At 34.6% G+C, this 12802-nt stretch overlaps 1 protein-coding gene across 8 annotated transcripts in view; it reads left to right on the top strand.

Moving 5' to 3' along the window:
* The window catches only part of RAPGEF2 (Rap guanine nucleotide exchange factor 2), a 164551-nt gene that overhangs the window by 118227 nt on the left and 33522 nt on the right, over positions 1–12802 (top strand). For all 8 annotated transcript variants that reach the window (XM_023755330.1, XM_023755336.1, XM_023755342.1 and 5 more), the window contains 3 exons: positions 2489–2666; positions 8652–8788; positions 9639–9797. In XM_023755330.1, the coding sequence (XP_023611098.1) occupies positions 2489–2666; positions 8652–8788; positions 9639–9797 (474 nt within the window). The remainder of the gene's footprint in view (positions 1–2488; positions 2667–8651; positions 8789–9638; positions 9798–12802) is intronic.

The raw sequence follows: 12802 nt of genomic DNA, 5'->3' as shown, positions 1-12802 counted from the left end.
TTTGAGAAACTGGGCAAAGGATTATAGCCCAGATATTTATTTAGTAGTTTGTATTGGTTAGACCAGATTTTGAGTTCTGACACAGTTGCTGGATTTTATTTTGTTTTAATTTATATTGAACAGTATATTTAATTTTCCTTAGTGTTTTTTTTTTTTCATCTAAAAAATAGGAGCAATCTGCCCTAGCCAGTGTGGCTCAGTTGGTTGGAGAATCAACCCATGCACTGAAGGGTCTCAGGTTCAATTCCCAGTCAGGGCACATGCCCAGATTGTGGTTTTGATCCTCTGAGGCAACCGATCTCTCTCTCTCTCTCTCTCTCTCTCTCTCTCTCTCTCTCCCTCCCTCCCTCCCTCTGCCGTTCTCTCTCTGTAAAATCAATTTTTAAAAGAAGTATCTTCAGGTGAGGATTAAAAATAATAGGGGCAATCTAATTTGCTGAATAGCTACGAAGATTATTTTGTATTAAAAACATCAAATATTCTGGATACGTGGTAGTCATGCAATATAGAATCACTCTTTTTATCATTATTTTATGAGCCATTGAGCCAGAATATAATGGATGCAGTTAGCCTGAGAAAATTTTTTTCACAGTATGTAAGGGGTGGGGTTCTACCATAGTTTTGGGCAGGGGGGGGGTTGTTTTTGGTTTTTGTTTCTTTTTGACAGATTCTGCTAATATAAATTGTGTGCGAGGCTCATAGCAGGGATGGGGAGAGGTAAAAGTACGCAACTACTGATAAGAAAAATGTGTCCCCATGAAGAAGGAACTTTTTATGTAGCCTGTTACTGGCTTTCTTTTCCCTATTTGATCCAACAATCCTGTGAATGGCAAGATATTACTCCAGTTTGCTGATAATAAAATTGCTTTCATAGAGGCTAAGGGACTTTGCTAAAGTCACATAGTGAATGGTAGAATTGATTGAACTGTTAAACTCTGAGTTTGTGTATTGATTCAGCAAAAAATAAAATTCAGTAACTACTAGGTTCCAGGCATTCCTCTTAAGTTGAGTACCCTTCTGTAGACCAGTTAGTGTTCATTAAACTTTAACTTCCCTCTGTCTCCAAACATCTCATTGCTCATGAGAAAGTGATATTATGAAATTAGTAGGTTCCTGAAAAGTTATTGATTTAACTTCAAACATATTTATTAAAAGGAATTCTGTAGTATTTTAAAATAAAAGATATTTATTTAAATAAAATAAAAATCATCTTCAGGTTTAGTGAATGTTATTTTAAGCATAGTTTCTTAAAGAATAGAATACACATAACAGAAAGCAAGTAATGATCATTAACACGAATGGGTGAGGGTTCAGTTTTGGAGGGATTGATCCAATTCACATTTGAAAGTCTTTTTTATTCTATTTAAGACAAATTAAAGAAAAACCTTGTTATATAACTATTCATTTATTTTTCATCTCTTATCATATGTTAGATGTTTACAAATTAAAGAAAAACCTTGTTATATAACTATAGCATTTAAAAGAGTTTTCTGTTTTTATTTCTGTCTTCATGAGTGTCCCTTCCTCAGCCTGAGCTAATATTAAAGACTGTGTATATAGAGGACTGATTGTAAATTTGAAAGTATAAGGTGATGAGTAATCATCTTCAGTGTAAAGATGAAACAGGTGAAAATGTAGTCAGAACAAGCATTAGCAAATTGTCACATTTCTAGACGTCAGACATAAGGTGCCAATAGCAACAATGTTGGCTTAGATTCTCTGCTCACAGCCTTGGCATACTATATCACAACAAGCTCTACTTCATTTTCATTCTAGAATTTAGAAACAATTCTGTGGATTCTGGATTTAAATTAGGCTATGTGTTTTCTGAGCGTGCCACAATTGATTCTCTCTGCCTTGGCCACAGGCCTTATTGCTCTCCCAACTGGCGCACCTCTGCTCATGATGGTGTTTTTTAAGTGATATTTATTAAGGCCTTGCTTGCAGAGCTGTCCTACAGACATTTTCAATTATCCTATATTCATTAGGTATTCTGTCTTCAATTATTTTCACCCTAGGTTTTTCTTATAATGTACATACGTATTTTAGTTTAGGAAAGGTACCTAACAAAGTGAAAATGTGATTAAAATGATTTTTGTTAAACTTTAGAAAATATTAACATGAGCTTATTAAGTCATTCTCTTTTTTAAAAATGCAGTGAAAACATAAACTGTTTTTTTTCTTCTTTATTTTACTATGTTTTAAATGTCATATGATAGCTTGGATAAGAAATAAAAAATATAGAGATAAAATTATTAATCCCAACAAAAAATTTAATAGGGAATAAAATCACTCATTTTGTTGAAATAATTATTTTACGTAATGCTGGGTACATAACTACTTATTGATGTTGATACATGTAACTTTATTACAGAAAAATTGATATAATAAACATTTAATATTTTATACTAGATTTGTTCTTGTTTCTTTTGGGTACAAAAGATGTACTTAAAACAGTTAAAAAGTTGTTTTTTGGCTCTGTGTCAAGGCCACAGAAAGTGAGGCTGGTGATATGGACCTGAGTGGGTTGCCAGAAACAGCAGTGGATTCTGAGGACGACGACGATGAAGAAGACATTGAGCGGGCCTCAGACCCTCTGATGAGCAGGGACATCGTGCGAGACTGCCTGGAGAAGGACCCCATTGACCGGACAGACGATGACATTGGTATGTTTGGAGGAGAAAGTGAATCTAAGAGCAATTTAAAGTCTTGAGAAGTAAAATTAAACAGTCGCATTTCTTGAAAACATATTTTTGTAGTCCATTTTGCTCAGCCAATTTCTTTAAGAATCTACAAATAAAACTTTCAAATAAAACACACTTTCCACATAAGCCTTTTCTTAGCTTACTTTATGGCAAAAAAAAATTAAAAATCTTGCAAATAACATTACTTCTATTAATTTTCTTGTGAGCACTGTTCCTATTAAGCTCATGATTTCTGTAGGTAAACATTAGTCCAGTGGCACTTGGGGAAACTGTCCTGTCTATGACTTTGCTTCTGCTCTGATTCCATATGACCGAGCGGAAGAAGACAGCAGAATGTCAAGTTGCAGCATAGGAGCTGTGGGAGTTGTCTTTTTTTTTTAACACACCCTAAGGTTAAAAAGCTAAGTAGTTTATATCCACTCTCCCTTTCCTTGAGCTCCCCTTTCCCCACCTCTCCCATCAGGCCACAGTGGATTGTGTGATAATGGTTTAGTGTGTTGAGTGCACCTTCTGCACTCGGGCTTCACCTCAGCATACTGGGAGTGAGAGCAACTTCTGTTAGAGTCTTCTCTCCACCACAGGTCTAGAATCTGTAACCACACTTACCTGAGCCCGAATTATCTGTTCTATCACTCCCCCAACTCATTTTGCGCCAGTACGTATTTGAAGAGAAAGTCAAGGAACTGAATCTATTGAGATTGCATAGTATAGGCATAACTCTAAGTGGCTTGTTGCATGTGTGTTTGAGGGAGACAGTCTGAAAAACAGTTTTTATCATTTAAACTATATGCATAGGCTAGGAAATAAAGGATGAAAAAGCAAAACCTGGGATTAGAGATTAGATATTAAAATATAATAAAGCCATTGGTAGCTACTTATAGATGAATATCATAGGGTGATAACCATTTGATTAGATTGAGCACATTCTGTGTATGTGCTGTGCATTATTCTAGGTGCTGGCATCAGTGGGTAGGAAGACAGATGAGGTCCTTGCTCCATTGCAGTCTGAAGAATAAAGTGGGATTCGGGGGTAATGGAGGTGGGGGAGTATAGTGAATAGGAGCCTGTTTTAGGGAGGTAGAGCCAGTAATTCTGCTTAAAGGGCTCAGAACTGAAGGAAGTGAGAAAGGAGCTAGGTGTGCCTTTGGCCTCAACCTATTCTGGATAATTATTGCCTATATCTTTGCTGGAGTAAGGGATTTGACTGCTTCTCAAATACACACCTCTAGTTCCTTCTCATTTTAGCCCATTTCCTTCTCTATATTCACCACTCCTCGTTCCAAAGGTGCTGGTAGTTTCTAAGTCTTTTGAGGGTCTTGCAGCATAAATTGGAGTGGGTCTGTTTTACCCCCTGAAAACATAGGGCTTTGCTTTCGTTGATACCGCATGTGCATCTGATTTCCAGTGTCCAAAATTATGTTTCACTCTCCTCTTTGTCTTTGCCAACTTCTTTTTAAAAATCTCTTCATTGTAGTTTTAAAGAGAGAATAAAACTGAAGTGTGTTCAACTTGACTTCCAGAATCCTTGCTCATAGCATGTTTTGAATTAGATTGAACGCTGCTTTTGAACAGACTGATGTGGAAGTTACCCTTTTGTGAGCTAGTGTATCTTCTCTTTTGAATATGTTCATTTTAGTATAGTTATGGAAGAAAATGATGACTAGTGTTAAAATATATGTAGCATGTCATTCTTAAAAATGTAAGACTTTCACTTTATATCTGAAGTTTTTCTCCTAATTTCTGGAAAGCAAGAACTATGCTGATTCCTACAAAATAATGCAAGGCTATCTTTTTTTAAAATGTGCTTGTTGACATAATATCTATAGTGAATAACATGTCCTTGAATACCAATTCTCTTGCAAGCAGCAATGATTCTGATGTTTGCTCTTATCAAATATACTTTAATTTAAAATAATAACCATTATCATTAAAGATAAGGCCTAATGAATGTTGTTTGGTCCACAGGAGATCTTAGATCTTCTATCTATCTCCTCAAAATAAAACCACACATGAGAATTCTTAGCCTTATCTTTTGCTGTTACTGTTTGTTAAATCTAGCTAATCTTCCAGAATTTAGTTAAAACAGACATCTTTCATATGAACTACAAACATCTGGATAATTGATATTTTCTCTAAATGCCTCTCTTCCTAGCCACACAAGAAAAGAAGGATGGTGTATGATGGGGGCGGGGAGGGTATTGAATCAAATGAAATTGCTAATATTTTTTCATATTTTTAAAACTGCAAGAATTACAATTTTCTCTTTGGCTTTCCCTAGATTCTTAGGTGTATCTTTGTTTCATTACTTTGAAGGAAGGGACTTACTCATTTTTGGTCTCCCAACTTATAATTTTTGTAGGTAGCCAATGATTGGATGGTTGTTAATTTAATTTTTTGTTTTGAGGTCTTGACACATTAAGGTAGAGAGAGAGGAAGGGAGGAGAGAGAGATAGAAACATCAGTGATTTCAAAGAATTTCTTTTTCCCCCTTCATGTACCAAAAACTCCATAGATTTTTTAAAAAAATATTAATATTGTTTCTTACATAAAATTAAGCCAGAGCAAATAAGGTAAGCTAATTTTCTGAATTGGCTTCAGTTTCTGATCTTGTAAGTTATTTGGTTTTCCACTGTGTCACATTGACTAGGAAAAAAAAGTTTTTTTTAAATGGCTAATATTTTTCATAAACAGCAATATTCCCTTCCAAACAAAACATATTATTGTAATAGATTATTCCAATCAATATAGAAGAAAAAAATCTGCTTCTCCCATCCATGGCTTTTTCTCTTCCTGTGTCCTAGGAACTGCCTGACTCTACCCCATTCCAAGCTCTGAATTCTTGGCTGCTCTAAACCTTTAACTCTGTAAGATCCCTGTAGCATTATCAGAGTTTATATTGAGCACTTATAGCCAAATGCTTTCATTTTATACCTATTGTTTAATATTGACGATAAAAATTCTTCATTTTTTTAATTGCTCTAAACCTCCAGTATAGTAAGTAGTAAGATAGAAGTTACCACAAAACCAGTGATGCTATTAATGAACCTTTGAGAGTCTTAAAAACTCTTAGATGCTATCTGGTTAACCATTTATTTATTTTTTGTTTTTCAACTGAGCCTGAAGAATTATGGACATTTTCTATTATCAGATATTTTCTTCCTCCTTTATTATTTATCCTTAGTATATGTGAAGCACACATATTTTCCATCATGTTGTATTTTTTTTTTCATGTTGTATTTTTTTAGTGTTAGTCACTACTCACAAATCACAAATTGATTTTATGATCTACTAATGGAGTAAGAATCTGCCAAAAAGCAAGAAAAATGTCCACACAAGGCACTTAAATCATTATAGCAAGTATTAGTGATTGTATTTTATACTTCATATTCATATACTTCAAATTGTTCCATCATACTTGTGTTGGTAATTTGACTTTTATTATTGTCTAAACATTATATTAAATTGAAAATATTTCTGGCGACTTCCGGTCTCATATTTTTCTTAAGACCATGAATCTTTGGCTTTTATTAGGGGAAAGGAAAGAGTAAAATGGGCCCTAGCCGGTTTGGCTCAGTGGACAGAGTGCCAGCCTGAGGACTGAAGGGTCCCGGGTTCGATTCTGGTCAAGGACACATGCTCGGATTGCAGGCTTGATCCCAGTAGGGGGCATGTAGGAGGCAGCCGATCAATGATTCTCTCTCATCATTGATGTTTCTGTCTCTCTCTCCCTCTCCCTTCCTCTCTGAAATCAATAAAAATATATATTAAAAAATGAGTGGTCTATAGGTGATACTTTCATACCTTACTTTGAGGAGTTGCGGGTGGGAGCTGAAGAAACAGAGGCTGAAATGGCAGAGCTGTAATGTGTTAGTCAGAGGACCATGACGTGTTCCTTTGCCTTTATGTGTTAAACCAAAAGGTCAGTGCATTTGTAAAACAATGATTCCTACCTCCCATATGTAATAAATATGGGTCATCTCTTGCAGTGGTTTCAAAATTGCTTTATTCCTGTCCCCAGGAATAAATAACCCAAACACACCTACTCATTGTTTCTGTAAGTGATGTGCTTTAATGCTCTTTCTTCTTCATTTAAAAGAAAAAAGCCGGTTGCAACAGTAAATTAAATTCTTGACACATCAGTCTGGGTCAAGTTGAAGAACACTGTCCTGTTGGACAGGGTCCCTGGCTACCACCTGTGATTATTATGCGCCTGATTACCAAAGCCACCCTATGTAATGAAAAGTCTTACACAGGAGGGATGACGTAGGGTCTAATCAGAGCAGACATTACCCAGCAGAACCAGAGAAAATCACCCAGTCTGACCTTATAGAAATGCAATATACATGTATATGTATATGTATGTGTAATATACATTCATATATAGAATATATCGTTCTATTCTACATTGTTTTTACAATTAACAAACTATATACAACAACATAAAATTTGTCATAAATCTTAATAGATAGAAGGAATATTCAAGGGGAGAATTTCATTATGTGGGAAACAAGAAAAATATCGTGGAATTTTTACTTAGCTAAAAATTTGAAAGGTAAGAATATATTAAAGACATTAGTAGCAGTTTTCATTTATTAAATATTTACTCTGTGTTAAGGACTTAACCTTTATTGCATTTGATCCTCACAAGTATCCAAATAAAGATATGTATATTATTTTTTAACAAATGAGAAAAATATGCCTTAATGGAATTGCATAAATTTTCCCAAAATAATATAACTAGTAAGTATTCAAATGATGTCCGACACACACCTTCTGCTCTTCTTCACTGCCTGTGATGTCCAGCGTGAACTCTTGAGGCAGATGGTCCTGAAACATATTACTGCTATCACCTAATTATATGGCTTTGAGTCTGTTTCCTCCCTGTGAGATTTTTAAAAAACATAAGCCTGGCTGGTATGGCTCAGTGGTTGAGCGTGGTCCTATGAACCAGGAGATCATGGTTCGATTCCTGGTCAGGGCACGTGCCCTGGTTGCAGGCTCAGTCCCCAGTGTGGGGCATGCAGGAGGCAGCCGATCAAGGATTCTCTCTCATCATTGATGTTTCCATCTCTCTCTCTCTCTCTCCCTCTTCCTTCCTCTCTCTGAAATCAATAAAACATATTTTAAAAAACAAAAACAGCAACAATCATGTACCTCATAGAGCCATATTGAAGAGTAAGGAAAGAATATAGTAAGTAATTAGTAAATCTACCTAGTAATACAGAAAATTAAAAATCGAGACCACAGGACTTGAAAAGACTGTGAAGTCATTCATCTCATCAACAGCTAGACTTACACCAAAGTAGAAGTGCTCTTCCACAGCATCGCCAGTTGAGTGATCGAACATGTCTTTCTTTTTTGTCCATCTGTGGGATAAGGAATAATATATTGTCACTTACATGTATATAAAGTTTTAATTGACCAGTTTTCATAGATTGTCTGATCCATTGAAAACACTCCTTGGTTTCTAAATCCTGGAATATCTGTAGATTGAAGGTAGCTATTTCTGCTCACTGTTTTGGGCATCCACTTCCCCAAAAGGCACTGAAATGGACTTCAATGGCTTTCGGAGAACTCTCAGAGCTCTATTTCATTTCAGCTCATCGTTTCACCCCTTAATAAGCCTTAATAAAATCACAGCTCGTTTTTCAATAAAAATTTCTCATTTGAAGTTTATTAGTTTATTCATTCCCATTAGAATTTGAATTACAGTGTATACTATTGCTCCTGACACAACAAGGAAATGTCTCTATTCATTCCCAGAACGACAGAAATCTTTGTAGACCTGCAAGAAAGCCAACTTGTACTAAAGATACTTAAAGTAATTACATTTTTCAATGGGTCGAATCTTAGGGCATCTAAAAATAAAGAACCCTAGAGCATTCTTTTTGATTGCTTGTTTTAAAAAACAATGTAATTTTTACACTGAGTATCTTTTCTTTTCAGAACAACTCTTGGAATTTATGCACCAGTTGCCTGCGTTTGCCAATATGACAATGTCAGTGAGACGAGAACTCTGTGCTGTGATGGTATTTGCAGTGGTGGAAAGAGCTGGGACCATAGTGTTAAATGATGGTGAAGAGGTTAGTAAATATTTCTTCCACTTAAAAAGTTTCTGTTTGAGGTTCTGTCAATACAGCAAATGAACAAAAAGCCAGTTCTTACTTTTTCCCCCTTAAAAAAACAATAAACAAGTTTGAATAAGTCAAGAGTTATGATACGCTCATTATTATGTGAAAGCATTCCAAATCCATTGTTTTGTTTTCGGTTATTTACAGTATTTCAAATGATATTGATAAAGATATTGTTATGTGTTAACTTTACAGATGTTACAACTTAAATGTTTATAATATGCCTTTTGTCATAAGAAACTAATTTTCTATTCAGGCAGTGGTGATCACTTTTTCTTATTTACTACATGTGTTTTGGGGAACAGAAGAAACTTTCCCTTTATGTCTTTTTTTTAATGTATTTTATTGATTTCAGAGAGAATGGGAGAGAGAGATAGAAACATCAATGATGAGTGAGAATCATTAACGGCTGCCTCCTGCACGCCCCCTACTGGGGATCGAGCCCGCAACCCGGGTATGTTCCCTTGACCAGAATCAAACCTGGGACCTTTCAGCCCGCAGACCTATGCTCTATCCATAAGCCAAACCAGCTCGGGCCCCTTATGTCTTTTTAGAGAATAATATGCAAAGTCATACTGAGAGATCAGAATGATATATACCCTGTGCTAGACATAAAGATATGTACTACATACATGGCTATGCTTTGTTCCTTGTTCTGTGAATTTGGTAAACAGTTAACTTTACTTATTTGTTCCATCTTTAGAATGAAAAGTCTGCTAAATCATGTGTAGAGACTATTCTGTCTTTTACAACTGCATGATCATGATATTACTTTCTGTTTTGTCTTTGTTTTTTTAATTAGCTGGATTCCTGGTCAGTGATTCTCAATGGTTCTGTAGAAGTGACTTACCCAGATGGCAAAGCAGAAATATTATGTATGGGAAATAGTTTTGGTGTCTCTCCCACCATGGACAAAGAATACATGAAAGGAGTAATGAGAACAAAGGTGGATGACTGCCAGGTATAAAATAGCATATTTCAAAAGTTTATTTTATGCTTGATAAAGAACATATTATCTGTAGTTGTGGTAAGACTTTTATGCCTAAATAAATAGGTCAGCTTTTAGATTTATAAGTAAGATTTTAAAGTAGAACTATTACTTTCAGTGCTTTTAGTGTTATCCTGCCCCAGGAAATTAAAAATAAATCTCCCTTAAAGTTATTTGAACTACACAAAAACTAAGTGTTCTAGAAATATGTTCTCTTAAAAAGAGTGTTCTATACAGATGGTATCTTAACATTTTCCATTAATAATTGATAATCTGTTCATCAAAATATATGGGAGTAAAACTCCCATTCTAAAAATAAATTGTATAAATAGATTAATAAAGATGATCTGGTACAGTTATGCAGTGTTTTTATTTAATATGTACAAGATAAGGAATTAATTTTAGAAGTGAAAATTGACTCAGTAGAAAGACTTGCTAGTAAAAAAATAATTGCTGACATAAGGAAAATACTTGGTAGCTAACATGTCAGTGCTGATACTATGTTAATATTCATTATTTAAAAACATTTAATTAAAGACTAGAGAAAATATTGAGACCAAATGTGAAAATTAATTCGATTAATATAAATTGTGATGTCATGTGCCCAAGAGAAAATAATACTGTGACATAAACTGCCATTGGCCTTTTATAAGCAAAATCTTGTTTGGGTTTTTATTTTATACTAGAGGCCCTGTGCACGGGTAGGGTACCTAGGCCTGGCTGGTGATCAAGGCCAATCGGGGCCTTCCTTCGTTCCGCACTGCCCCCTGGTGGTCAGTGCACGTCATAGTGAGTGATTGAACTCCCAGTCTCCCAGTCAAACTCCTGAGGGGTCACTTTGCATATTAGACTTTTATATCTATATACATATATATAGATATATATATATATATATATATATATATAGAGAGAGAGAGAGAGAGAGAGAGAGAGAGAGAGAGAGAGAGAGAGAGAGATCATAGTGCCAAGATCATAACTCATACTTTTTATGTGTCAACAGCTGTCTGAAAGTATAAACCTCACCAAAACAATTCACAAATTGAATTTACCAGTTAAAATTCTATTTTACCTATTAATTTCTCACTATATCTATAAACTTCTTAAAGCAAAAATAAATCTGCTAATAAAAATGTAGATAAATGTTTTCATCTTAAGTTTCTTTTTAGATATCAGCTCTGTATGGCCATATTAGAAATTCAGTTTGGGATTTTTCTTTTTTATGGCATTTTAGTTTGCTGAAGAAATGCCCAAACTAGAAGCAATGTTCTCTCTCACTCTCCTGCATGTGAATGAGGAAGCTTGAAGCTTAGTTGTCACTGGCATGCTTCCTAGAGCCATGAGGAACTTGCTTTAGATTGAAGTCCAAACTGTGAATGTTTGTATGGAGAGACCAAAAGAGCCTGAGTCCTTCATAATATATTTGGTTCATTGACTCAGTCAGTGCTAAGCCTACCCTTAGCTTTGGATTTAATGCAGATGTGAATCCTTATGCATAAGTTTGAATCACATATTCTGATAGTTGCAGATAAAAGCATATAGAATAAACTGGAGAATGTCATTTATATCTCAAAATAAAATTTAAAAAAGCCCAAACTATCTGCCTAAACATTGAGAATTTTAAATCAAACTTATTTTAATTTTCTTAAATTCTTAGTCTTGAAGATTAATTTTAGTACATTTCTCTTTAAAATACATTTTTTTTTCTGCCTACTTAGTCATTTTAACTCAGGAATATATTTCTTTTTTAGGAGATGAATGAGAAAATGATAGAATTATGTTCTCTAAAACTAAGTATAAGAAATAACACCTAAGGTTATTTGGAGATAGGGGAAACAATTTTTCTTCTCTGTAAAAGTTTTAAAAAATAAAAATATCTTTGAGACAAAAAGGCTAAGCACTATATATGGGGTTAGTGTAATGGAAATGGTTTTTTTTTTAAAGAAATTTTTAAAAATGAATTAAACTATGTATAATTACTTACAAGGAAAGTAATTATATGTTTTGAATTTTTACTTTTGATTCTAAAGTCTTAATACAAAAATTAGTGATATCATCCAATTCAGTGGAAGAAACAGTTTTATAATACGGTACTTCTCAAGTGTGAACTGCTCCTGCAACTTCTGTTAAAAAAAGGGGGGGGAGGAATATAGAAAAGTATATTAAAAATGAAAGTCAGTTATAATTTGCACTAGTAGCTCACTGCGGCTTGCCTCAGCTGGCCGCCCCGCCCACCATTGCTCATAGCTCTCTGCACAGGTAGCTCGCTGCCCCGCCCTCCTGCTGATCGGTCGTTGCACATCACGGCATAACGACCATTTGCACATTACCTCTTTATTATATAGGATTGCTTAGAAATAATTAACATTTTGTTATATTTCCTTCTAAGATCTTGATATGCATATACAATTTTTTTTAAATTGGCAAGCATATAATTATGAGACTTTGGGTAAATTAGCAGCTGATGCTACAGTTGTGTCCTCATCTGTACAACGGGGATAATAGTAGTGCCTTCTTTATGGGGTGATTTGGAGGATAAATTGAGAAAGTCCTGTAAGGTTACTGCAAAATACTGAGAAGGAGGATGTCATTATAAATATTACAATATTTGGTTTTCCACCCTAAAAATATTTAATGTAGTATCATGAACATTAAGCCAGAACTCTAAATGTCCTATGAAAATATGATTTTGGATGGCTTTCATATTTTATCTTATGTATGCTATAATTTAACCATCCCCCTTTTTTCACCTTTTCACATTAAAAGAGAAAAAGAAATGTTCATGCTTTTTTATCCCAAAATGATTTCTTAAATAAGATTAAATCCTTCAAAATTCAGATGCAACAATGGCCTTGGTTAATTTGTGTAATAAGTGATTTCTATAATTCGTTCTTAACTTTTCTTAAAACTGCAAAGAAATGTAATTAAGTGCTTTGCCCTAAGCCCTGACATTTTGTGTGTGTGTGTGTGTGTGTGTGTGT

The sequence above is a fragment of the Myotis lucifugus genome, unplaced genomic scaffold, assembly GCF_000147115.1.
Source record: "Myotis lucifugus unplaced genomic scaffold, Myoluc2.0 scaffold_1, whole genome shotgun sequence".
Classification (NCBI taxonomy): domain Eukaryota; kingdom Metazoa; phylum Chordata; class Mammalia; order Chiroptera; family Vespertilionidae; genus Myotis; species Myotis lucifugus.
This window is presented reverse-complemented; position numbering and strand designations above follow the sequence as displayed.